The 23,204-nt window shown below is 50.1% G+C and overlaps 1 protein-coding gene across 1 annotated transcript in view; it reads right to left on the reverse strand.

The window, feature by feature from the left end:
• Positions 1–5,940: 5,940 nt before the first annotated feature.
• ANKH (ANKH inorganic pyrophosphate transport regulator) overlaps positions 5,941–23,204 on the reverse strand; it is a 140,880-nt gene continuing 123,616 nt past the window's right edge. Inside the window, exons 10-13 of the mRNA XM_058307125.2 lie at positions 16,501–16,630; positions 14,395–14,518; positions 13,615–13,714; positions 5,941–11,833 (exon numbers count right to left, since the gene is read on the reverse strand). Of these exons, the coding sequence (XP_058163108.1) occupies positions 11,720–11,833; positions 13,615–13,714; positions 14,395–14,518; positions 16,501–16,630 (468 nt within the window). The 3' untranslated portion in view covers positions 5,941–11,719. The remainder of the gene's footprint in view (positions 11,834–13,614; positions 13,715–14,394; positions 14,519–16,500; positions 16,631–23,204) is intronic.

Genomic DNA, 23,204 nt, shown 5'->3' on the forward strand with positions numbered 1-23,204 from the left:
CAGCTTGGGAAGAGGCAGCCAAAAGACCTCTCCGTGGTCAAAACCAAACCACTGTCCTCTGCTGCTCTACCCATTTGGGTCAAGAAAAATAAAACATAAGACAAAAATACACTTGGTCCCTCGCCTTGCCTGAGTTAGGTGCTGCACTCCGCTCCAAGGGCAGTGCTTCCATTGTGTCGCCTTCGGCCGCTTTCCTCCATCCTAGGAATTGTAGAAGAAAACATGGGCTTTGTTGGTCCCGTGGAGGCCCGCTTCATGTTTTTACATCCATTAAATGAGGAGAAACCCAGCTGTATTAAGTGTGCTTTAAAACGAGAGGGTTCTTGCTCCTCGCCAGCGAGCAGCCATCTCTGCCTGCTAGAAGCCTGGGCATTCCGCGGTTCCTCTGAAAGGTTGGTCTCCTCTCCCCACCCCGCCCCTGCCTCCCGCACCTGCTGTCGGGGCTCAGTGTGAGTGGCTTAGTACTGCCTTACTGATCTGACGCGGGAGGGTTGGGTCCAGAGTTGGGGCCCCCAGCTTGGTACCAGGGAGGCAGAGCAGATTCGGCCCTTGCCATGGAAACAGCAAGGGGCGATGCTTTGTCCTCTCAGCTCCCTACAACTAAGGACGGAGTTTTCAGCCCCTCCCCGCACAATCCCCTGCCCAGCTTGCCGCCCCCATGAGAGATGGGCGAGAGGTGTCGTGACAGCTGTCCAGCTATTTTAACAAAATCGTCATTGCAGCCTATGACGGTGTTGTCCAAATACTCCTCTCGTGCCGAAAAAAAAAAAAAAAAGGCCCCACATGCAGAACTGGAATGGAGTTGCAGGGAGAGAGAACGCTATGGAGAGGGCCAAACAGCTGTCACCATGTGCCATGCTGTTCATTTCAGAGGCGGTGTGCCTCCATGTACTGAGGTGTACTTTGAGAAAGTAAAGCACAAACATGTGCCAGAGTAGTTGTTTCAGATACATGGAGACCACTCCTCCCCATTCTACATTCACTCCCAAGGGGCTTTCGGGTTGTGCTGGACTTGAACTGCGTTAGGTCTTGAGGAGCATGCCATACAAGGTTTTCTAAAATCTCTAGAAAGCATTATATGATTAACACCACTGGGTACTTCCAGTTTTTACAGTTAGTGCTGCAGTGAGCATTCTTACTCATGAATCTTTTTCTCTATGAGAAATCTCTTGAGTTGAACTTGAAACATACTACCAAACTGCCCTCCAAAAAAGTTGTGGGAATGTTCACCCTCACCAGCAGGAGTTGGAGGGCTTGTGTCACTGTACCTTCGTAACAGTGATCGTCATTTAATTGTCAACTTTGACAACCTAAAACTTGGCTTTTGGTTCTGGTGATGGTGATTGCTTTTTCCTAAATGTTTGTCCCTTGTATTTGTTCTGCGCATCGCTTGTTTGTATTCTTTGCTCATGACATTAATCTCTTTCCCTGGTTGAGTGTGTGCTTGAAACATCTTGCCAGGCTGTCCTCTAAGGAGGAACCAGTGATTTACATTTGATTTACCTTCCCTTTGCTTAGGCCCCTGCCAGCTCGGAGCTCTCTCAAGCTTTTTGGTCTTTGCTGAGCTGATGAACGCTCGGTTTGTTTCTTTACTTGTGTAAAGTTGAGCCTATTTTCGTTTGGATAAGCCATTTGCAGTTCACTTTCTGGGAGCCATCTGTTCATGTTCTTTGCCCATCTGTTACATGTTCTAACTAGGCTCTTTCTATGGGAATACTTTTGATTTTTCCATATATGTATTTCACAGAAGAGCAATTTTGCAAGGAGTGGGAAGAGCAAGAGGGAAAGGGAGACTGAGGGTGCTCAGGGGCCAGTGTTGAGCTCTTTTCTTTGTAACAAGAAATCACTCAGGTTATCTTAAGTCACGGAGTGCCGGGCCTTCCTCAGAGCCAAGCGGAAGGGCTGAAGAGGAGAAAGCTGCAGGAAGGAGGGCTGTGTGCTGGAATCCCAGGGGTCAGAGCGGTTCAGGGGGAAATTGAATGCCTTCATTCACTCACCACGAAGGTGTGGCTCCAGGCTGGGGGACTGCAAGGCTGAGCTGGCCAAGGCCCAGCTGTTCCTGGCTTTCCGCAGCCCTCACAGAGCTTCACGTCCATTTGTAACAGATCAGCCGAACTAGCAAGACTCAGGGATGAAACCACAAAGCAACTTTATTTTTTTTTTTCCACCGTGTAAGATGTAATTAATGGGAGAACCTCATCCCGTCACCTTGTCCTGGATGAAGACTCAGTGCCCCATGACCCATTTGAGTATTCTTGGGTAATTAAGAGACCTTATATTTTTTTCACGTTGCCAAATGCCATTTCAGTTCAGAAATTGGGATATCCCATCTCATGTAAGAGTCAGAGCTAAGACAGTTGCTAACTGCTGCCCCTGGAGCTGGAGTAGGAGGAGGGAGGCAAGGCCAGAGAGAAGTTCTTACACTTGACAGTTACTGTCTGCGGTAGATTGAACCTTTGGCAGACCTCAGAAAAGTATGTTCTTAAATTGGTTCATTCCTGTGGTTGTGAACCTATCGTGAGCCCTTGATTAGATTAGATTCCGTTCAGGGCCCTTTGGTTAGATTACTCCAGTACGCTATAGCCCAGGGTGTATCTTTTTTTTTTTAATTTTTTTATTTTTAACATACCTTTTATTTATTTTTAATTGTTAACCTAGACTTTAAAAATTTTTTTTAAAGGTACATAGATCACAAAAGATGTTACATTAAAAAAAATAAGAGGTTCCCACATACTCCCCACACTACCGCACCCCCCTCCCCACTCCTCCCACATCAACAACATCTTTCATCATTGTGGCACATTCATTGCATTTGGCAAATACATTTTGGAGCACTGCTGCACTGTGTGGATTATAGTTTACACTCTCCCCCAGTATATTCAGTGGGTTATGGCAGGATATATAACGTCCAACATCTGTCCCTGCAATATCATTTAGGACAAGTCCAAGTCCTGAAAATGCCCCCACATCTCATCTCTTCTTCCCTCTTCCTGTCCTCAGCAACTACTGTGGCCACTTTCTCCAGATCAATGCTACAGTTTCTTCCATTACTAGTCACAATAGTTCTATAGTAGAATACCCAGGGTGGGTCTTAATCCTCTTACTGGCATCCTTTATAAACTGGAATCAGCTGAGCTGCAGAAACAGAAATCCCCAGCAACTGAGAGAGAATGCTCCAGGAGCCAGAAGCTGAAATCAACAAAATACAGAAGGCCACTGAAGCCAGAAGCTGGAAACAGTGAGGTCTGAAGGAGAGGGGAGAGATGAGCAGACGTCCCCATGCCTGATCACCCATAGCTGTAGCTTGGGGATAAAGCATCTGCTGATGCCTTGATTTGAACATTTTCATGGCCTCAGAACTGTAAACTTGTAAGTTAATAAATCCCATTGCAAAAGCCAACCCTTTTCTGATATATTGCCTTGGCAGTCATTAGCAAATGAAAACACTGTCCTAAACTGGCCTCTCTCTCTGGGCCTGTCCATTGTGTAGAGCTGACTCTTGCTTTTGTGGCTCTTTGGGCACCTCTCACCCACAGCTCAGGGCCTCTCATCAGCTGCTCTGTGGATGTGGCTTGCAGCTCCCAGGAGCCCCGTGATCTACCAGCTTCTTCTGAGCCCTGTTTGCCGGTCCAGGGGGCTTGGTTGGTTGGACCTCAGCCACCCCCAGGCCAACTTGTTGGTCCGGGTGGCCTGGGCCTGGTCCCTGAGAAAGGTCTTTGCCCCCTTAGCCCGTCAAACTCTGGATGTGGCAGCTACCCCCAGTGTCATCCACTCTCATACAGTTTCTCCAGAGGGTCAGGCGCTGGTCCGCTGGGTCCCTGGTACCCTAAAGGCTCATTTCAAGCTCTCTGAGTGTCTCTTGAAGAACCTTGCTCTGGGCTGAAGGGGGTCAAGCTCTCCCACCATCTTGCACACACATACCTTTTGAGGAAGACCCATCTCTATGATTTCTCTCTTTAAATTTCTACTCTGAGTCCTTTTATGTTCTCATCATGGGTGAGGGACTGAAGAATTGGCAGGTTTTGGAACAGGGTCAGACATGAAGACACCAAGAGCTACTTGCTAGGGTGCCATGAGGAGCCATTTTCTGTTGCTGCTTCTTACTGGGCATGAGTGTCTCAGTGCTCGGGCTGGGTGGCTTCTTGTTTTTTACATGTAACCCGGCCTTAGCCTGGTGCCTACGCAAGTAAGCACGGGGCCAACCTTGCAGCTATCCAGTGCATAGAGTGAGTGCTCGGGCCATGGAAAGACCGGATGCTTGTCAGGGCAGGGTGTTTTAGAACCATCCACCTGTAGTATGTGAGGTAGTGGGGGCAGTTGTGCATGAAACACAAGGAGGTGTCATTTACCACGTAGTCCAGGGGACCCATGAGCCTGGAGAAGGAGCACCTGAGCTAATTCAGGAGGGTTGAAGACAAGAAGGGATGGAGGTGAGAGGTATTAGCAGGTGGCACTGATGGGCTTTCATGGCTTGGATGAGGTTGGCGTAGGAGGTGGAGTAGGTTTCTGGGAGGGAGCTCATGTGATTCACCCGACTTGGAGAGACAGCATGGGACGGGCCATAGGCGGGGGGCCTCAGCCCTCTAAGGAGATGCTTGGGAGGCAACCGGGAACCACAGCCTGAAGCTCGGGAACAAGTCAGGGCTGGACAGGCTCTGGGATCCCCAGTGTATATTTAGAGCTAGAGACAGGCCCGGTCTAGTCTCCTGGGAGCTGAGGAACTGGATTCCCAACGAAGGTGGAACAGGCACGCCTCTTGGGGCTCTTTTCAAAAGGAGGTGGAGTTAAATAGCAGCAGCTTCTAGGATGTGCCATCAAGGAATGGTGGAGAAATTGCTTTTCATTCTGATCATGAATGAGCTTGGGAGTGTCCTGATTGGGTGAGGTGGGGTGGGCTGTCACAGGACCACACCTGGCTCTCCTGGAGACCATGGCTGGTTGTCCAGACCACCTTTTAGAGCCAGGGCGCTTTGGGCATGAATCATGAAAGATCCGATAGAATTTTAGGTGCATAGTCTAATGTAAAATTTGGTAATAATTCGTGTATTTGTTAATTTGTTTTGTTCTTTGGATTCAAGGGTTTGCAAGCCTAACATAAGAGTAGACTTTTGTTCTGTAAAAGCTCTGGCAGTGCAGTGCCCTTTTGTTGAAAGCATCTGACGACGTTCATGGATTTGTTGTGGGGGAACTGAAAGATCCTGACGATACAGCGAGGGACACGAAGACACCGCACGTCACAAGGATAGGGGTGGAAGCGTGACTGCTCTAAGGGGCGACAGAAGGGACACAGTGAGGGTGGGTTGAGGTATGGGGTTCTAGTAAAAGACAAGAAGAGCAAAGACCTGCAACCTCAACTAAGGCTGAGGCTCAACTAAGCCAGTCCTTAGTGGAATGCTTATACCCTTACTGATTACAAGTGTGTAAGCCACTTTAGATAACCTCGCATGAGGAGGTTAAAAGGTTTGGAGCTGTCATTCTGCAGTGCAGTGAAGATGTTATTTTTTTAAAAAGAGGACTGCTTTGCACAGAAAGACTGGTAAGAACAAGCATCTTTAGCCATGGGACACTAGGCAGGAGGGATTTTCGGGCACAGCTGCTCTCAGACTTCACTAAAAGTCATGTAATTTTGGTGTTTCTATTTCAGAAGCCTCATTGAGAAGCTGGAGGGGGTTGAGAGAAATACTTCTAATATAACTGAAGTTATGGAAAATAAAAATTCATTTTAATACTGAATAAAACTTGAATAGCTTATATAAGACATTGTTTACAGAAATATCTCAGTGAGTATAGGTTTCAGCTACCAAGACAAAGGGTGACATTTTAATATCTCATGTAAGTTTGAAAAATAAAAAGGGAAATTGTAGCCAGAATTAGGATAATTAAGTAACTTTGGGGTACAAAGACTAATAGAATAAGAAAAGAAACTAAAAGCAATCTCAATTGTATGCCAACCGTTTTAAGCTTTACTTAAAGTAAAATTAGAGTATGAAAGCTATTTGACAATATATGAGCATAAATGAAGAAAGAAAAAAGCATATATAAATGTTCTTAACAATATGAAAACGTACATCTCTCTATTAAATACATAAACAGCACTTTCAATGCAACATATATTTTATATGGACCTCTGTGGTCATTTTTAATCAAAGGCTGCACACATACCTTCATGTGATTGGTTTTAACAGTTGAAATTAAACCCACAGTTTAGGTGTGAAACAAGGCTGTAAACTGACAGTCACGGCACATGGACAAATGACGCCCAGGAGACTTAATTTTGCCAAACAGAATCCTGGCTCTCTGCTAATGTTCGGATCTGAAGTGAAGAATGAGGTAATTTTACTTCTCCATGGTAGGATCCTGTACCATGTTCCGAATCCTGGGTCACACGTAGTGCCAGGCCAGAGCCTCGCGATCGTGGCCTGTGCCTCTGGGTGTGTGGGAGAGCGAGGCGAGGCCGCCCGCTCGGAAGCGCTCTCTAATGACCAGAGCGGGCTCGGCAGCATTGAACAGAACCCCTCCTGCGTGGAGCTCTGCCCAGTTCTCAAGTTCTAGGGCGAGCCCCTTGGCCACACCTGCTTTAGATGCCTGCCTTATCAGTACATCTTCAGTACAACCAAGTATGACACTGAGCCCAAGGAGCCATAAGCCTGGTGGACCCCACCTGCTTCGTGGCGACGCTGAGGGATGCTGGACGATTGGTGTGTGATGTGTACCCTGTACCTCCTTTGTTACATGAGGGTGGTCTGAACTTGGCTTTCAGTAGCAGGTCCATCCCAAGTGTGGATCCCTGCGTGCTCAAGGCCAGAGAGCTGACCTGGCTAGAATGTTTTGAGATTCCAAAGGCACCTTTGCTTTTTTCCAGGTTCATAGTCAGGGAACCTGTGCCTTTAAATCTGATAGTAAAGACCAATCTCCATTTCATGGGATTTTCCACAAAGTTGTACAGCGAGTAGAAGAACCAGTTTTACCTGGTATATCCCCACCTCCCCCACCCCACCCCATTAATCTAAAGAACCCACTTATATTTCTGGAGAGGAAAAAGGGTCCCCCAGTTCTTGTGCGCTTTTGTTTAAATAAAGGTATTGTAGAAGCTGATGTCAAGTCTTGTTATTAAAGTGCACTTTAAGTTATATAACCTTACTTAAGAAGAGGTACCATATAAAAAACGTTGGCTGAATCTATGTGTAGTTGACAGTCATCTATACAAATGCATATATCTTATGCAATCTTTTAGAGACCCTAGATAATTGCAAATGTCAGAGAGAAAATATTAAAATTAAGTATTTTTGAAGGTATTGGCTGTACTTTTCTTGGAACCTTTGGACTGGGTAAAGATAATTTTTTTTTTAATGATTCAGGAAGAGCACCTTTGGTGCTATCTTTAACAGGGAGCTATAGTTCCAACCTCTCCTCTTAGAGAAGAAAATAAAATCTAACTTAAAACAAGGTCTTGCCATCCCCTCTTCTTATTTTTCCCTTTTGAGATCAGACAGTAAATTATGTAATTTGTTATACCTTTTCTGACTTGTGAGTGGAGCTAGGGTTATTTTGAATACACAATAAAATTCCTCTTCTTTTGGACATTTGTGGAGTTATTTTTACATGTTTAGCCTTTAAAAAGGCAGGCAGCAAGGCCTTTTCTTGTTTTTCTTCAGATATCTTCTACATCCTGTTTTATATGTGGTTAGATCAGCTGATGGGTCACATGATGTTTTGCTGCTTCAAATTGCAGAAATAGAGATTCAAAATAACCACACAGAGGAGTATCTCCAATGTTTACCCAACACGTTGCTCAAAAACATGCTTCTCCACGGCTCAAATGCTTTTTATAAAGAGCTGTGTGAGGGCCCGGGGAGAGGGCAGCTGTCGACAGAAGGTACGTGTGGGGGAGCAGCAGGTTTGGGGGAGCTGGCTGAACGTGCCTTCTCAACGCCCACAAATCTCCACATCCTACAAAGTCCCTAGTCACATGCTGCATCGCAATTTCAGTTCCAAAACAAAGCAAAACAAGGCAAGGCTTAGCACACAGAGCCCCCCTTTCCTGCCCTGTGCCCTGACGGATTGATGACGGCTTCATCCTAAGTTGAGAGGCCCGCTGACCTGCAAAGGGACAGACCAGGGCAGGCCCGGAGCTGACTGGCCCAGACCAGCACAGGCTGTCCTGGGCACTAGCAGGTGAGAAAGTTCCTGAAGTAGAAAGATTTTTAAATAAAAGATTTCTCAATAAAATCCAATCGCAACAATATATAATTTCTAGTTTGCAACACACAGTCTCACTCTGGCCCTCCCTCTCACTTTGGTTCAGAGGAAAAAAATAATCCAGTCAGGGAGCCCCTGAGTCACTGTTTCTAGAAACCAAGGGTATGGAAACGTTTCTTTCCCCCTTCCTTCCAGAACAAAAGGCAACAAAAGATCAGAAAACAGGGAACAATGAAAAGGGTAGGTAGCTGTTCACTTCTCTCGCTTCTTACTCTAAAGAGATAATTAAGTAACTTTTACTTGAGGAAGGGGATGATGCTCCAAAAACAGCGACTTGAAGCAGCTGGCGTGAGGACCATGGGCTCACTCCGACCGGGGAGGCCCTGGAGTGCCCACGACTCGTCCCAGTTCCACCACTTTTGGGAGCTCGGGGTGGCCCCAGCTTCCCCCCTCATGGGCACCTCCCAGGTGCCTGTGAAGAAGCAGGGAGGGGGAAGGGCCAAGTGAGGGTATCTGCCACCCATGGACGCTTCCTCAGGCAAACTACTTGCTAAGGATAAAAAGGAAAACCAAGAGAAGAGTAGCTTTGGCACAGGAAAGCCCGACAAGCCATGAGGGGGTGAACCCAGGGGCCTTCCGTGCGCAAATTAAAGAATCCACAACGGGCAAGCGTTTCCTGCCAACGTGCCGGTCTCGACACTCCCTGAGACTCATGGCCAGGAGGCCCAGACCTGGCTTGACTTTCCTAGAGCGAGCCTGGTCTGGTACTTTCTGCTCAATTCTCAGGCGTCTCTCTGAGGTCCAGTGCCACCAAGCTCCCACCAGGCCAGGGCAGAATAAACGGCCACTGTCCCTTTAGAGAGAGCCACTCACATGCCCCTCAAAAGGAACAACCAAACAGAGAGGAGGCCCCACAAAAGGAGAGGCTCTACCCAGCTGGCTTGGAGAAAACCCTCCCTAGAGAAAGATGGACCCAAGCTGCCCAACTCATCCGGCGGCACTAAGCTCTTCTGCCCCCCTAGTTTCAGGTTCAGTTTGTCTGTGAGCAATCACTCAGTGCCAAGAGAGTTCCCACTGGGTCTTTCTGTGGCCTTGACAGGGGGCCCTTCTAGTCCATCTCTTGGCTGAATGACCTGCAGTAAAAAGTAAACACGTGTATGGGGAGCGTTTCTCTGGTTGGCAGAGTCCAAGGATGGTCCCAACGTCTCTAAAAAGTGAGAGAGCGCAGCACAGGCCGCCTTCCCTGGCAAGCTGGAGGATGGACTTCTTGGTTAGACCCTGAAGAACATGCCAGCTCTAAGTGCTGCTTCTGAATTTAAGGTGCCAGGCTGACTTCAGCAGCCCCCGTGGAGGGAATGGATGAAGGATGGCCGGCTTCAGGGCAAAAGGCTGAACAAGTCCTGCTAAATCCCAGCCCCAGGTGTGAGCCAGGCTGGTGTTGCTGTCCCGTGTCCTTGGAATTAACAAAAACACCTTGGCCCATCCATCCTTACCGCCCCAGGGGCCTCGGGCGTCCTTACTCATTCTGGTCCTATGCTGAGAAGTCTCTAGTGGATCTTTCCTCAATTTAGGGGGAAGAATATGCTTTTTCAAGGTGATCTTTAAGCTCCAACCCCACAAGCACAAAATAGCCACAAATTATTAAAAATGCCGCTGTTTAATTTTATAGTCCTGTACGTTAAAAAAGCCCAACACAACTGGATTTTTTTTTTAGCTCTCTCAGATCTCAGATCACCCCAAAGCTATGCATCGTAATTTTCAGGACTCTCACATGTGGAGGAAAAACTGCTGGAGGAAGCCCTTAAGGACGTTACCAGTGCAGGCACACCGCAAGGTAGAAGGCGTTGGCAAACACCGCCCTGTTATGCTCACCGCCGACTCTGCCCCTTAAGTTCTCTTTTTCTTTGCTAATATGGTTATACAGCACTGAAAACGATAAACACAAAAATCCTGCCTTTTTCTTTCTTTTTTTCCTCTTCTAGTTTGTATTTCCATTTCTAAAATATGTACACCAGCTGGCCAATTTATACCCCTACAGTGAAAAATAGTTCTCTTGTAATTTACCGACTGGTACACTTATATACAAATGACACACTTCGTAAAGCTGCTGCAAATAAGGTACAATGTTCATTGATACAATACGTTTCAACTGCAGGTATGTTGAACACACAAGCAATCACCGTATTGTATTAGAGACATTTTATTAAAAATGCGAAAATAGGAAATGTATTATAGCCTAAAATAAATTACATAACATATACAGTTTATATTTATACTTTTAAAATATTTTTTTTTTGTTTAGGTTCTTCCAGTCTAGGAGTTTTGACTAAATCAAGAATTTGTGTCCCTAATTTTAAAAGAAAAAACCTGCTCCCCAAAACTTAGAAAAATATACTGCATTAAACGGATTTCAAACATTTCATTCCAGGGAATATCACATAGTGACTTGATATTGTTTATAAAGCGTCCTGCTTTACCGTGTGGCGTGAGAGGGAAGTACCGCAGAGCACTCTGAATTACTTGTACCGCATAGTTGTAAGGAAGGATGGCAGAAGCAGGCAATGAATCTACTTCGGAAACTATGATGCAGCAACCTGGCATTAGAATGCTAGATTTCCACTTAAAGCTTCAGTTCTTGAAAATGAAAATGTAACGTTAGAATGCTCCATTTAACTTGCTCTAGCGCCACCTTCAGGAAAGGTGGCTGAGAAACCAGCCTTCGGGGACAGGCCTGCGGGGGCGCTGACAGGTGGAGATGCACTTCTGTGACAACTTTAAATTGTAGCTTGTGTACGTACACAGTGGGGTGTGAACACTGACAGCTCACCTGAAATCTAGAAAGATGCAAAATGAAACGCGAGCGTTTGCTCGGGTCGGCTTGCTGCTCCCATGGCACCCCAAACCTGCTAGGGAGACGATTTCCACGCCGCGTTCACAGCTCCCTCTCGGCGTGGAGGGCGCCTCCTGGGCGCAGCCTGCGGCTCGGTGCTCTGCCTCTGGCTAAAGCTCCATGGTTGAGGGGAAATCTAACAGGCCTCCTGGGTTTTTCCTGTTTGTGCAGCTAAGATACTGTCAAGCAAATCAAAGAAAGCCCAGTCCTAACCTGTTGATTTCTTAAGAGAAATGACAAGGGGCAGTGGAGCGCGTGGCCTGCTGGGCTGGGTGCCCACGGCCGCGGCCCGCGCGGTCCTTTGGTTCCAAGTGACAGTGTCCGTGGAGGAGGGGACAGCTTCTACTGGGAGGCAGCCACGTCTCTGGCGTTTTCGTGAAGCAGGGGAATGAATTCAGTTTTTGTTTGTTTTTGCGAAGCAACAGCAAAGACCTTTCTTTAGGTCTCCACGTCAGCGAGAGCATACCCAGTATGCTTGAGAATTTACACGAAACCTTTAAGTCAAGGTCGCTTTTGTTAACAAAACAAAACAAAACAAAACAAAACGAAGGAACAAAAAACGATGGGAGAAGAACGGATGCTCAAGTGGCACCCCAACTGTCCCCGCAGTGAGCCTGACGCGCCGGGCCCCTACTCGTCCTCGTCTCTCATTTCTACGATGTCTGTCACCTCCTCCGCTGGGGGCATGTCGGTCATTGCCGAGTCTTCCCCTTCCGTGGCTGACTCGTTCTCCATCTTCTTTTTCTAGGCCAAAGAAGACTCGTCACCACGGGGCTGTGGGCAGGGACCTGAGGGCAGGGAGAGGCCGCGGGCCCACGCTGCAGGCCTGGGCCCCGTTTCCCGGGTGTGTGTGGAATGGGTGCGAGCGGGCTGCACCCCGGCTCGGCCTGCCCCTCAGTTCCCTTACTGGGCACTTCGCCTTGTGGGGACTGCAGGCCCCTCCCCGACACCCTAACCCTGCCCCCTGGACCTCACCGCCAGCCCCCGGCAAGGCCCTCACCCCACACGGCCTCCCCCCTGCCCCTTGCTGCCTTCTCCTCCCTAGAGCCCCCACTGGAAGCTCTAGTCCCCCCAGCAGGCATCCCTGGACCGCGGGGCTCCCCCTGGCGCGCCTCTGGGCTTGCCGCCATGCGCTCCCTCGCCTGGCCTGACTCCTGGGGGGTCGGGCCGCAGCAGCCCCGGCCCCTCCATGTGGCCCCTCCCTCAGGACCTGCTCCTAAATCCCCACAGCCACCTCTGCGCTCCTCGTGGCCCATGACGACAGAGGCCCGGCTTTTCAGAACTCCAGCATCTAGGCTCTGGCTGAGGGAGCCACTTCCTGGGAGGAGCCTTGCCCCCGTGGAGAGGAGACGCTGTTCCTAGAAGACCGCGCCCTTGCCCAACTCTCAGCCAGCTCCTCCCCTGGAGCACCAGCTGGTCCCGGGGGGCCCACCCTCGCCCGCCCTCTCCTCCAGCACCCTCTCCTGGACTTTCTCCCCAGCAATCAATCTGCCTCAGTTCATCCCTCCTCACTGGCTGCCTGCCATCCACACCCAGGCTTCTTTGGACAAAACACCCCAAGAGAGGTCTCGACCTGCTGCCTTCCATTCTTCTCCTGTTCGCTCTTGACCTCAGACCACCAGGCTTCCACCCCGGCCAGGCCAGGCCCTGGGCAAGGTCACTGATGGCCACTGGGGCTGAGTTCAACCGTCCAGTCCTTTGTGTGCAGGACAACACGGCTGTGCCCTCCTCCCTCAGGACGCCTCACTGCCCTGGAGCAGGTCTGCCCAGGCGTCCACGCCCTGACCTTGCTCCTGTGGGAGGTGGCCACCCTGAATGAGGGTGGCCTTAGTCCAGTGGGGCGCAAGTCCTGAAAAGCCAGGGAAATTGGACACCACAGGAGGCAACAGGAAGGGAGAGCGCGCCCTGTGACAGCGGCTGCCGGAAAGCCCCGCCAGCGCTGCGCCTCTGGAGGAAGCCTGGCCTTGCCAACGCCTCGGTGCTGGTTTCTCGCCCCCAAGCTGTGAGCCGACATGTCCCTGCTGGTTAAGCCCACTGGTGTGTGGTATTTGTCATAGCAGCTGAGCCAACTAAGACACTTAAAATGAAGTCTGAATTTATAAGGACTTAGGGGAGGAATGTAATTGCAAAACACCTTTTCAGGACTTTCTTACAGGGTCAAAGCTATTATTTAGTTCCTACATTTTAAAAAATTCTCTAGAGGTAACACTAGAGTAGGGTTATACACATATAGCCTTTTTGTTGTCTCTCCTGAGAAATGTAACTGCCTTTTGAAATAAGGCAGGGCCTAAAGAATAGCCCCTTAACAGTGCTCTCCTCTTCTGTTGCTAACAACCTTGGCCCCATCTCACACGAGGCAGAGCCCATGGCGTGATGGTGAGCCGGGAGACCCACGCTGGCAGATGGGGCGGACGTGAAGCAACGTCACCATCCTGCGCCCCTCGGCGTGCTGACCCGCCCTCCGTCCACTGGGCGAGGTGGTCACAGCCACGGTGGAGGGGTGATGCTGTCCCTCTCCTGCTTACCTGTTTCCGGTAGACGTAGCAGGCTGCTATGGCGACCATGGTGGATTCCCCCACAAAGCCCGCGAGGAGGGAGCCCACTCCCAGAGTGGCTCCATGCACCCTGCGGAGGGGAGGGTGAGGGCGATCGGTCCATTAGAGCCAAGTCACGGCACAAAGAGAGTCGAGGCCAAAACCCACCCGAGTTAGCGCAAAGCCAGGGCAGATGCCGATGCCCTGGAGGGAGGAGACGCAGCCGCTCTGGGGCCTCGGCTTCGGGAAGGGCCGCACCTTGCGAACTGTCTGCCTGAAGCTCAGAGCTGAGCAGTGTCCGGGGACAGATGCCTGTTGGCTCCTGCCCCCCTGAGGGTCCCGCTCAGCCATGTGCTGGCTGGGCATGTGCCCGCACGCCTGCGCTCCTCGTGGCACTCCCACCCCTCCTTGGTGACGCTGTTCAGATCGAGTTTTCCGCGTGCCTGAGACCCAGATGATGCCCCAGGAGACCGGGCTCCCTGAGGGCCGGGCTGCGGTCCTCCCCCTTTGGTTTTTCCAGAGCAGCCCGTGGACTCGCAGCCTGGTACAGCACCTGCTGTGCTGCCATGCTCCATGAACGTCAGCTGCGCACAGACCTCGACCTGCAAGGATTCTTCTAGAACAGGCTCAAGTGGCCGGCGCCCGGGCTGACCAGCGGCGTACTCCTGCTGCAGTTCTAACTCGAGAGGGCATGGGGGTGCCGACATGACCCCCCAGAGGAGTATGAAGGTGACAGGAGGCCCCTCCACCCCAGGGCCCCGGATGACGTACCCCAGGTAGGGCAGGACCACGAGACTGGCGATGAGGACGATGATGCGCAGCACCGAGCTGGGTGCCAGGACGAAAGTCTTCTTCAGGGTCATCAGCCACCCGGTCAGATGGGCCCTCACGGTGACTGTCGGGAGGAGCACAGGGTAGTGAGCAGCGCCCGAGCCTGGGGCTGCCCGCCTCAGCTTCGAGGCCTCCCATGCCGGCCAGGGCCCAGGGGCAGCCCCTGCCCCCTCACTTCTGCGTCACACAGGCCCGAGGCTCTGGAGGGCTGGCCGAGGCTTTGCTCCCGTGGGAAGGGACGCCAGCTTCCAGTGTCCCCGCATTCCTCTGCTTCCCTTATGGCGCTGCCCGATCCTGCCACAACCCCCCTGCCCTTCCTGGCCGCAGCCCAGCCTCAAGGAGAGAAACGGAGGCTTGCAGAAGGCAGCTACGGGCAACGATGCCACAGGGGGGCCACTAAAGAGCTGGGCAGGCCGCAGGAGAGAGGAGTGGGTGGAGAAAAGGACCTGACCTGTTCCCACTTGGCTTGATGGCCCCTCCCAGCCGTCCCTGAGCACCCCAGCCGCGGCACTTCCCTTCCTTAAAACGTGCTGCCCGCCCTTAGCTTTGACATCCTGATGTTGTGCAATGACCCTGTGCCGAATTTCCAATGTCTCGTCTCCCCGGGCAGACTTGAGGACTCCAGGAGCTCAGGGGCTTCGATCCTGCCACCCTGACTGGGGCCTGAGTGCAAGAGGGGGCTCCAGCAGCCCGGGAGGGAAGGAGCCAGGGGCTGTGGACACCACGACCTTGTGGGTACGGCGCGCCCTGCACGGGGAAAGGGCTTAGTGGAGCCCGGGGCCTGGGGGGATGCGCCTGGAGAGGGTGGAGGACGTCTTTGAGCCCCAGGAGGGGCTGGTGGCAGGGAGGTGGGGGTCCTTCGCCCACGGGGAGCCGGCATCAGGCAAAGGCTCCTTGGAGAGGGGGAGGTGCTCCTTCCTGGGAGAACTTGTTTCCAGGGTGCGTCTGGTTGGCAGGACGTGCCGCTCCGGGTGGAAGCCTCGTTTCATTCCCGCACTTAGCGGCGCACAGGGAGAGGCCAGAGTGCGGGCTGCAGGCCTGGCCGCCGCCTGGAAGGCCTCCGTTTTCCAGGGGAGGAGCTTCAAGGCCACATGGGCACCCAGGGAAGGCGCCGTCCCACCTGGGCTCTCGGGGGCATCGGTCCAGCTCCCCTCAGCCGTAACAGGCCCCTTCCTCCAGGGGGCCCCACTTTCCCAAGTCACTCAGGGACACAGCAGCTGCCGCTCCACCGCGGCAGTCTTCGCTCCTCCACTTCTGCCACAGCGCAGGAGGTGACACCTGCGCGCCCCAGGTGCCGGGCAGCGTCCGAGAGCAGCCACTGCTGGGAACCGGGGGGGCAGGAGCTGCCGGGGCTGCCACGGCCTGGCCTCACTACCTCGAGGGCTCATTCTCTTCACCCGATCGGTGCTTTGAGCATTCTGGCATTCTGGTTTCCCACTTGTGGGTTTTTTTTTCAATTAATTTTTGAATAGGTAAGTACATGCACTAGGTAAGTGATATAAAGGGTACACAAAGGGAGTCCAATAAAAGGAAGCTGTTCCTTCCACTCCTGACCTCCGAGCGCCAGGCCTGCCTCCCAGGGCAAGCACCCCCCAGCAGCGATCTGCTTTTAGAACCCCCTGTAGATAAGCCAGCATCAGCAGGTGCACATGAGACAGGCGCACCTGCACGCTACACCCTGCTTATGGGCACGGCGGCCTACGGGGCACTGCCAACCGGGCTTCGTCCTGCCTTTCGCCTTCAAGAGGACTACCTCGTTCTTGTAGCAGCTCATGTCAGTGTGTCATTTTCCACCTGGCTTTTTTGTTGGCTCTAGGTGTTTCCTTTCTGCCCACTGCCATCTGCCTCAGCTCTGCCCCTGAATCATCTTTCCTCCAGCAGTCCTCCTTCTGTGGCATTTCCAGGCTTTAGCAGGAAGCTCATGCTATGTTTTCACTATGTTTTTGCAAGTTTATGTTCTTGTTTTTTTAACGTGATTGCAAACATTTCCAAGGAAAGAAGAATTAATGGGGCATGAAGGTAACTAGGAATTTTCTTTTTCTCTACCTGGCACTGGGAAGAAGGAGAAGATCCGCAACGGAACAACACAGAGCTCTGCAAAGGCAAAGTCCACTCCAATGATGTCTATCAAAATCTTCTCGGAAACGTTGGGGGTCCAGAACATCACAAAACAGAGCTGCAGGGAGAAAAAGACCATCAACAGGGCTGTAAGGAAAGGGCACAGATGAGTGAAAGGAGGAAGTCCTTGGGGCAGTCATGAGGGCCAGCGAGCCTCCTAGAGCCGTCACCCCAGGCCCGCTGCCATCTGCCCCAGAGGGGACCCTGAAGCGGTGAGGGGTAGGGGTGGGGAGGTGGGCAGTGGGCGGGTAACCGAGTGGGAGGGGAGGCAGGTGTGTGTTCATGAAAAGCTCAAGGAGCATTCCAAATGGCTCAGTCAGCTCTGTTTATTAACAGTATTTTCACAGCTTTAATAAAATAATAAAACGTGACCTGAGGGCACTGGCTGTGTGTATGACCACACCAGATCAGCACACAGAGCGGAAAGGAAACAGGAACATTTAGAACAGTTAGAGGCCTGTGAACTTTCCAAGGTCTAGTTAAGAGAATACTAGAAGGGACAGCCTCAATACAATTTGGAACTTTGGAAACCAGATGGGCACACGGCGCAGGATTTAACAGACTCAAAAATGTGGACTTCTAAGCTGATAGGGGACTGCGGGCTGCCCCCTCCCCAAATCAAGAACAGTGACCATAGGTCCTTCTGGAAGTGGGGGTGAAGGTGGAGGTTGAAAGTCCACTGAGAGGGCAATGAGGCCCACAGTTCCCCTTGCTCAGCTGGGGCCTGGGGCGCTCCAGACTTGGTTTGGAGGCAGTCCTGTGTGGGGGGCAGAGTTACCACACAGAAAACAAGGGGCCACGGAGAGAGGATGCACCGAACGGCCTGGCCCTTGGCCCCTGAGGGCTCCTGGAGCACTGGAAGTCAGCTGAGCCTCCCCCCACCCAGAGTGCGCTCTGAAGAACCGACGAGGCCGGGAAAGAAGGGGTAGAGTTCCTCAAAACTGGAGGTTGGCAATGAAGCAGCCCGCCAGATCACCCATCAGGGACGACACGCTGGAGCTAATCCTTACCCATGGGCTCTCAGTTTCCAATCAGTGCCCAGTGCCTCTCTCTTAAAAATGGCCAGACAACCAGGGCTGCTAGACTCTGCAGAAGGTCTGGAAATGAAGATGCCAAAGCAAGTAAAGGAAAACAGTTGGAGGAAATAGAAATGCAGAGGGAGGGGTGGGGAGGGGAGAAGAGGGGAAGGGAACAGAGGGGAGGGGAAAAGGGAGGGGGAGGAGGAGGAGAGGAAAAGAAAACTTTTTCCCATTGAAACTCTCAGAGAAACAAGAGAAGATATTGCATCCACCAAACAAGAGCAGGATGAGAATGCTATTTAAAAACCACCAAAGACATTCAAAGCATAAGAAAGATCTGGGAATTAAAATGATGAAAAATTCACCAAACCATGATAAGATAAAGTTGAAAAAATCAAACCCAAAGATAGACTGGGAGGACAAAGATACGGGAAATACGTAAGGGTAGATTTTTAACAAGTAAATAAAAGACCGGCCCACGAGGTTCAACATTCAAATAACAGGCGTTCCAGAGAGAAGAGTGAAAACTCTCTGGGACTGAAAGGCACGCGTTTCCAGGGTGAAAGGACCCGTGGTGTGGAGAAAGCACAGGGGATGGAGAAAGACCCGCCAGGGCATGAACCAGCAACATGGGGACAGAGGGACCATCCGAGGTTTCCAGCTTCAGCTTTCCCAGCAGCACCGGCAGCTGGCAGACCGTGAGCTCTGAGGGAGTTTATTTCCATCCTGGGAGGTCAAACCAAACTACCACTCAAATGTGAAAAGAGAAAAAAAACATTTTCAAATATTCAAGGCCTCAGAAACTTTACCACTCATGCACGCATTTTCAAACAGATTTTGGGGGTGTGTTCTGCCCAAACAAGACCATCATAAAAGAAAGAGGAAGACAGAAAGTCCAGAAAATAGGCTCAAATGCAAGGAAAATTCCTGGACAGTGGGGGTGATCGCAGTTGCTGTGACACGCCCTGGAACAGGTGGGAAGGCTCTGAGCCATGCTGCTTCTGGAAGATGAAACAGCTTTCCAGAAGGTGTGAACACGTGGATGGGGATTCACACGATGAAGGGAAAGGCTGAGAAGAATTCAGTGTTAGCAGGCAGAAATCTAGGAAGAATTGTAAATATATCATACAATTACTCAGTTCAGGAAAAATGAAAGTACTTTAAGAAAGGAGGGCACGGCTGCCATTGTTCACTCGAATCCCGGAACAAGGGGCTTGCCTCTGGGCGTGGGAACAGGAAAAGGGTAGTTTTGGGGAGTGGCTATTTTTTGTAATAGTTCTTTCAGAACTGGATTTAAACTGTACATCTGATCTTAAACACCTGAATTAATATTTTAATGCTATAACTTTGGAAGATAATGTTAAAAACATGCCAGTTCCATAATTCTTCTCTAAAATAAAAGTAAATGCATTATATCAATGTCAAAGAAGTACTGTGTTAATAATAGGGGGGTATGAAAAAATATACCAAATGTACGTTACAGACCATAATTAGCAGTAATAGATGTTATCTCATAATCTGTAACAAGTATTCCACAATAAAGTAATGTGTTGGTAGAGGTCTGTTGTATGGGAATTCTACACATTTGCACAATCGTTTGTAAGTTCACAACTTCTCTAATGAAAGTATATATATATATGTAAAAACAAATACATTATAAAAGTAATTATAGTTGTGTAAGAACACAACACTGAAAATTTAGACTAAAACCACCTTTAGGCTTTGGGTAAATTCAGTTTCATGGAATTATGCTAGTCTGATTTACTATGTCCTGTTGAAATCTATTAGAAATATGTTTCACTTTATAAATGCAATTGAGCTTTTTTTCCTATAGTGTATTTTTAAACAAGTCTAAACCACTGGTTTTCAAAAATGACAGATGTACTATCATTTAACCCTATTGTCTGATGACAGCACTCACATCCCATCTTTGACAAGAAGAGAAAAATACTTCTTTTGATCAAGCAACTCAGATCAGGGACTTTATTATCCTTGGGCAAATGGCCCTGTCATCTCTTCCCATGCAAAGCTGCTGACCTGAAATGGGGAGACATCACATACCCACAGCCCAGGAAGGGCAGCAATTTCACATTACAACTTGAAGACACCATTCATTTCCCTGCCTATGTCCCATCCCAACAGAGAGAGGGATGATCCCTCTTCCCAGCCTTGCTTTACAATAGGCTCTAACACTTTCCCCAGCAGTAAAGCCATAAAGAATAGAGGTAAGTGAGCACCACCCCCAGGTCTGGCCTTGATCTGAGCCCTTGGGGCCTATGGAGGGTAAGCTCCCTGTGTTTCCCTGGTGGCTACAATGAGTTATATAACTAGGTCATTTGCTGGTAAAAACTTAAGTTTCCAGGAGAATCATTAACATGCTTTATTTATTTTGTAGTCAGCAATTATGTGGATGTGTCATCATGCCACAAATGAACGCTGCAAAAATTATACAGTAGCCTTTTAAGTTAAACAAACTAAGGAACAAAGAGGGCACAACCGCAAGTCAGAGAGAAGGATGGCGCCAGTATCTGTTGCAAACGAGCCAGGGATTTCCTCCCTCTGGCTACCTGCATGGGTAAGTTCACTTGGGAGCTGGACAGCCCCGTAGGCAGATGAACCTTTGGAGAAAGGAGTCCAATTTGAGGACAGAACACTTGGTGAGTATTAAAACGTACATAGTAAATACCAAAGCCTAACCTGGGTGGGTGGCTACTGTTCAGGTACTGTGAAAACAAAACATTAAGATTCAGTGGATCGCTTGAAGTTGCTTCCTGGGATGGTGGCTCCATATTCCACTTCTAAACTTCCACAGTGTAGCTGTGTGCTTTAATCATTCTGTTCTTTCTCTGGTATCCATGTGTGCTGAGCACACCCTAAATGCCTCCATCAAGGCCACAGAGATGCTGCTTCTGAGTTTCAGCCACACACAGAGCCTAGATAGGGTCTTCTAAGAACAGTGCAACCAAAGTCTGGAGCCTTGAGCAGCCACAGGTACATTTTTCAAGGCAAGGGCCACCACATTTATTGGACCTTGCCTTCTTTCCTTCCTTGAAGATTTGGAATTTGACCCTTTGCCTTGGCCATGCCTCTAGCAAATTCTTCAAAAAGTGAATGGTTCCTGCATTGTCCAGAAAGGAATATTTAGAAGTAGCTACAGTTTTTGCTACAAGCTATGCTAGCCATCGGCAGGTCAGCTTCCCCTAAAAGAAGAACTGAGCACTAGCATAGCAATCAGACCTAATTTCACCAGTCCATTTCAGAAAAGCAGCATTCCGAAGTTAACCGAACCAAGACTTTTTCAGAGAAAGAGTCTTTCTAATGAATCCACCCAGAGCAGGCCTGACTCAGAACAGGCCCTCCCAGTTGCCTTGACAGGCTGGGTTCTTTCAATATTTGCCGAGCCTGACACTGACTTTTCCAAACCAGAAGGCAAAGCTAATGAACTACTGACAGTGAGCGTGATTTGTGCCTCGGAGCAGCTGCAGGGTTAGGTTTTCTGCTGCAGGCTGCCATCTCGTTAGGAAGCGGCTGTCAAAATAGAATTACCCCACCTGGTGCTGAGATTTTGGGTTTTCCGTTTATTCTCTAACAAGAGGAACCAGGCCTCCTTAGAGAAATGGGTGACTCTAGGATGGGGAAGATGCAATGAACCCGGAGCATCTGTAGTGCTAGGCAGTAAATAAGTGCTCAAAAAACAAAACCCTGGGGACCCGTCAAGGAACACAGGAGTCCAGGAGAAAGAGCTGCTGATGGCCAAAGCTGGAACAACATGAGCAGCAAAATAAATCTTGTAATGCTGGATCAGAGCCCAAAGTGTAGAATAAATATCCCTGAGTCCACACGGATGTAAATAAATAAATAGGGGAGAAGAATGCCAAGTATTTTGTGCCGACACGCTGCTCTGGAGGAGCTGACCATGGAGACTTCCTTCCCAGGATGCAGTATGGAAAGCGGGAAGAGTACACGGCAGTGGTGGAACCTCAGCCAGGTGGTCAAGGTCAGCGTGAAGAGCGGGAAGTCCTGTTGATAGCACGTGCCCTGGTTAAGATGTGACGAGGAGGGCGCTTCACCTCTGTGGCCTCCCTCCCCCAAGTCCATAGCTCCAAGAGAAAACCATCAGACAAACTCACATTGAAGGACAGTCAACAGACTACTAGACAGTCCTCTTCAAAACTGTCAAGGGCACAAAAACAAGGCAAGTCTGAGTAACTGTCACAGACCAGAGGAGGCTAAGGAGACAGGATGACTAAATGTACTGTGGCATCTTGGAAGAGATCCTGGAACAGAAAAGGGACATGAGGGAAAACAGTGAAATCCACAGCGACGGCGCTCAGTTCATAGCAAAGCGCCAGTGCTGGTTCCTCAGCTGTGACAAATGCAGTCTAGTAATGGAAGACGGGGGTGGGGGGGGTGTGGGTGTATGAGAACTGCGCCATCTTCCCAGCATTCCTGTAAATCTAAAACGACTCTAAACAAAACGACTTCTGTTTAGTAAAAAAAAAAAGTTTATTAAAAAAAAAAAAAAGAGACTACCTATGACCCAGCCCCCTTTCATTCGACAGCCTGTAAGTCTTGCGCCGAGCAGGCACTGACCATGTCTTATTTGTACTGAAGACATACTCATGGCCAGGAGACTTGCCCGCTTGCTCTCTTCTCCAAACAAACTGTCTGCCTTGGCGACACGGGGCGCGGCTCCCTCTTTTCTAAAACCGTATCAGGCGCCTTTGAAGCTCACCCTCACGGCGCCACAGCCCTTTCTTCCCCACAACCTTAAAACACAGCGTCCAGTCCACGCCTGGGCCTCGAGTGTCCAGAGATGGTTTTGTTGGGTCAAGAAGGGATTGACTGTCTTCCCTAGAGGCTGTCAGTTAAGCAGGCTTGTCCTGTATGCAGTTGTTCTGCTTTGGCCATGTGATTTGACCTTTCACTTCTAGATCCGTACGAGCAAAGTCGTGACGAAGTCGTACCGTACATTAAGATCTCCAAGCAGGACTACGGTGAGGAGGAAGGAAGACGGAAGCCCCACACTGACGGCCACACCACGGCTGGGTCTAAGACACCCCAGCCTGAGTCAGCTGTGACCAGAACCACGAGATGGAAGGGGCATCTTTCTGAGACTCGCGTCCTCCCCTCCAGCGGTGGGCCCCGGAGCCCTGGTCCTGTTTCATGTGGGGACAGGGATCGTCCCTGAGCTGCCACGGGACAATCCTGGGCTCTTCCCCGAGAATTCAAGGACTGCCGTGGTCTCTGTCGGCAGTCGGTCTCAGGGAACACACAGGCCCAGCCAGCGGGGCGGCTGTTCCTGCGAGTCCTCCGAGTTCCATTCCACGGGGGAGGATGACAAATGCTCTGTTTTTGACTCAACCTCCACCAGCTGTTGGGCACACTTTGGGGCACTCACAAGGCTTTCCCCATTATTCTGAATCACCCAGATTAGTAGTAAAAGATTCTTAGACCCTGCAGTTAGAAAAAGTAAATTCATGCAGCTGATTCGAATTAACCTAGTCAGCCCTGGACATTTTTATTTGGAACTTTTACTTAGAAAGGAAGATTCAACATCCATCTAGTTGGGTTCAGTCCCCACTGGATAAACCAGTGGTTAACCCGCAACGG

This window comes from Dasypus novemcinctus, chromosome 2 (genome assembly GCF_030445035.2).
Source record: "Dasypus novemcinctus isolate mDasNov1 chromosome 2, mDasNov1.1.hap2, whole genome shotgun sequence".
Taxonomy (NCBI): Eukaryota; Metazoa; Chordata; class Mammalia; order Cingulata; family Dasypodidae; genus Dasypus; species Dasypus novemcinctus.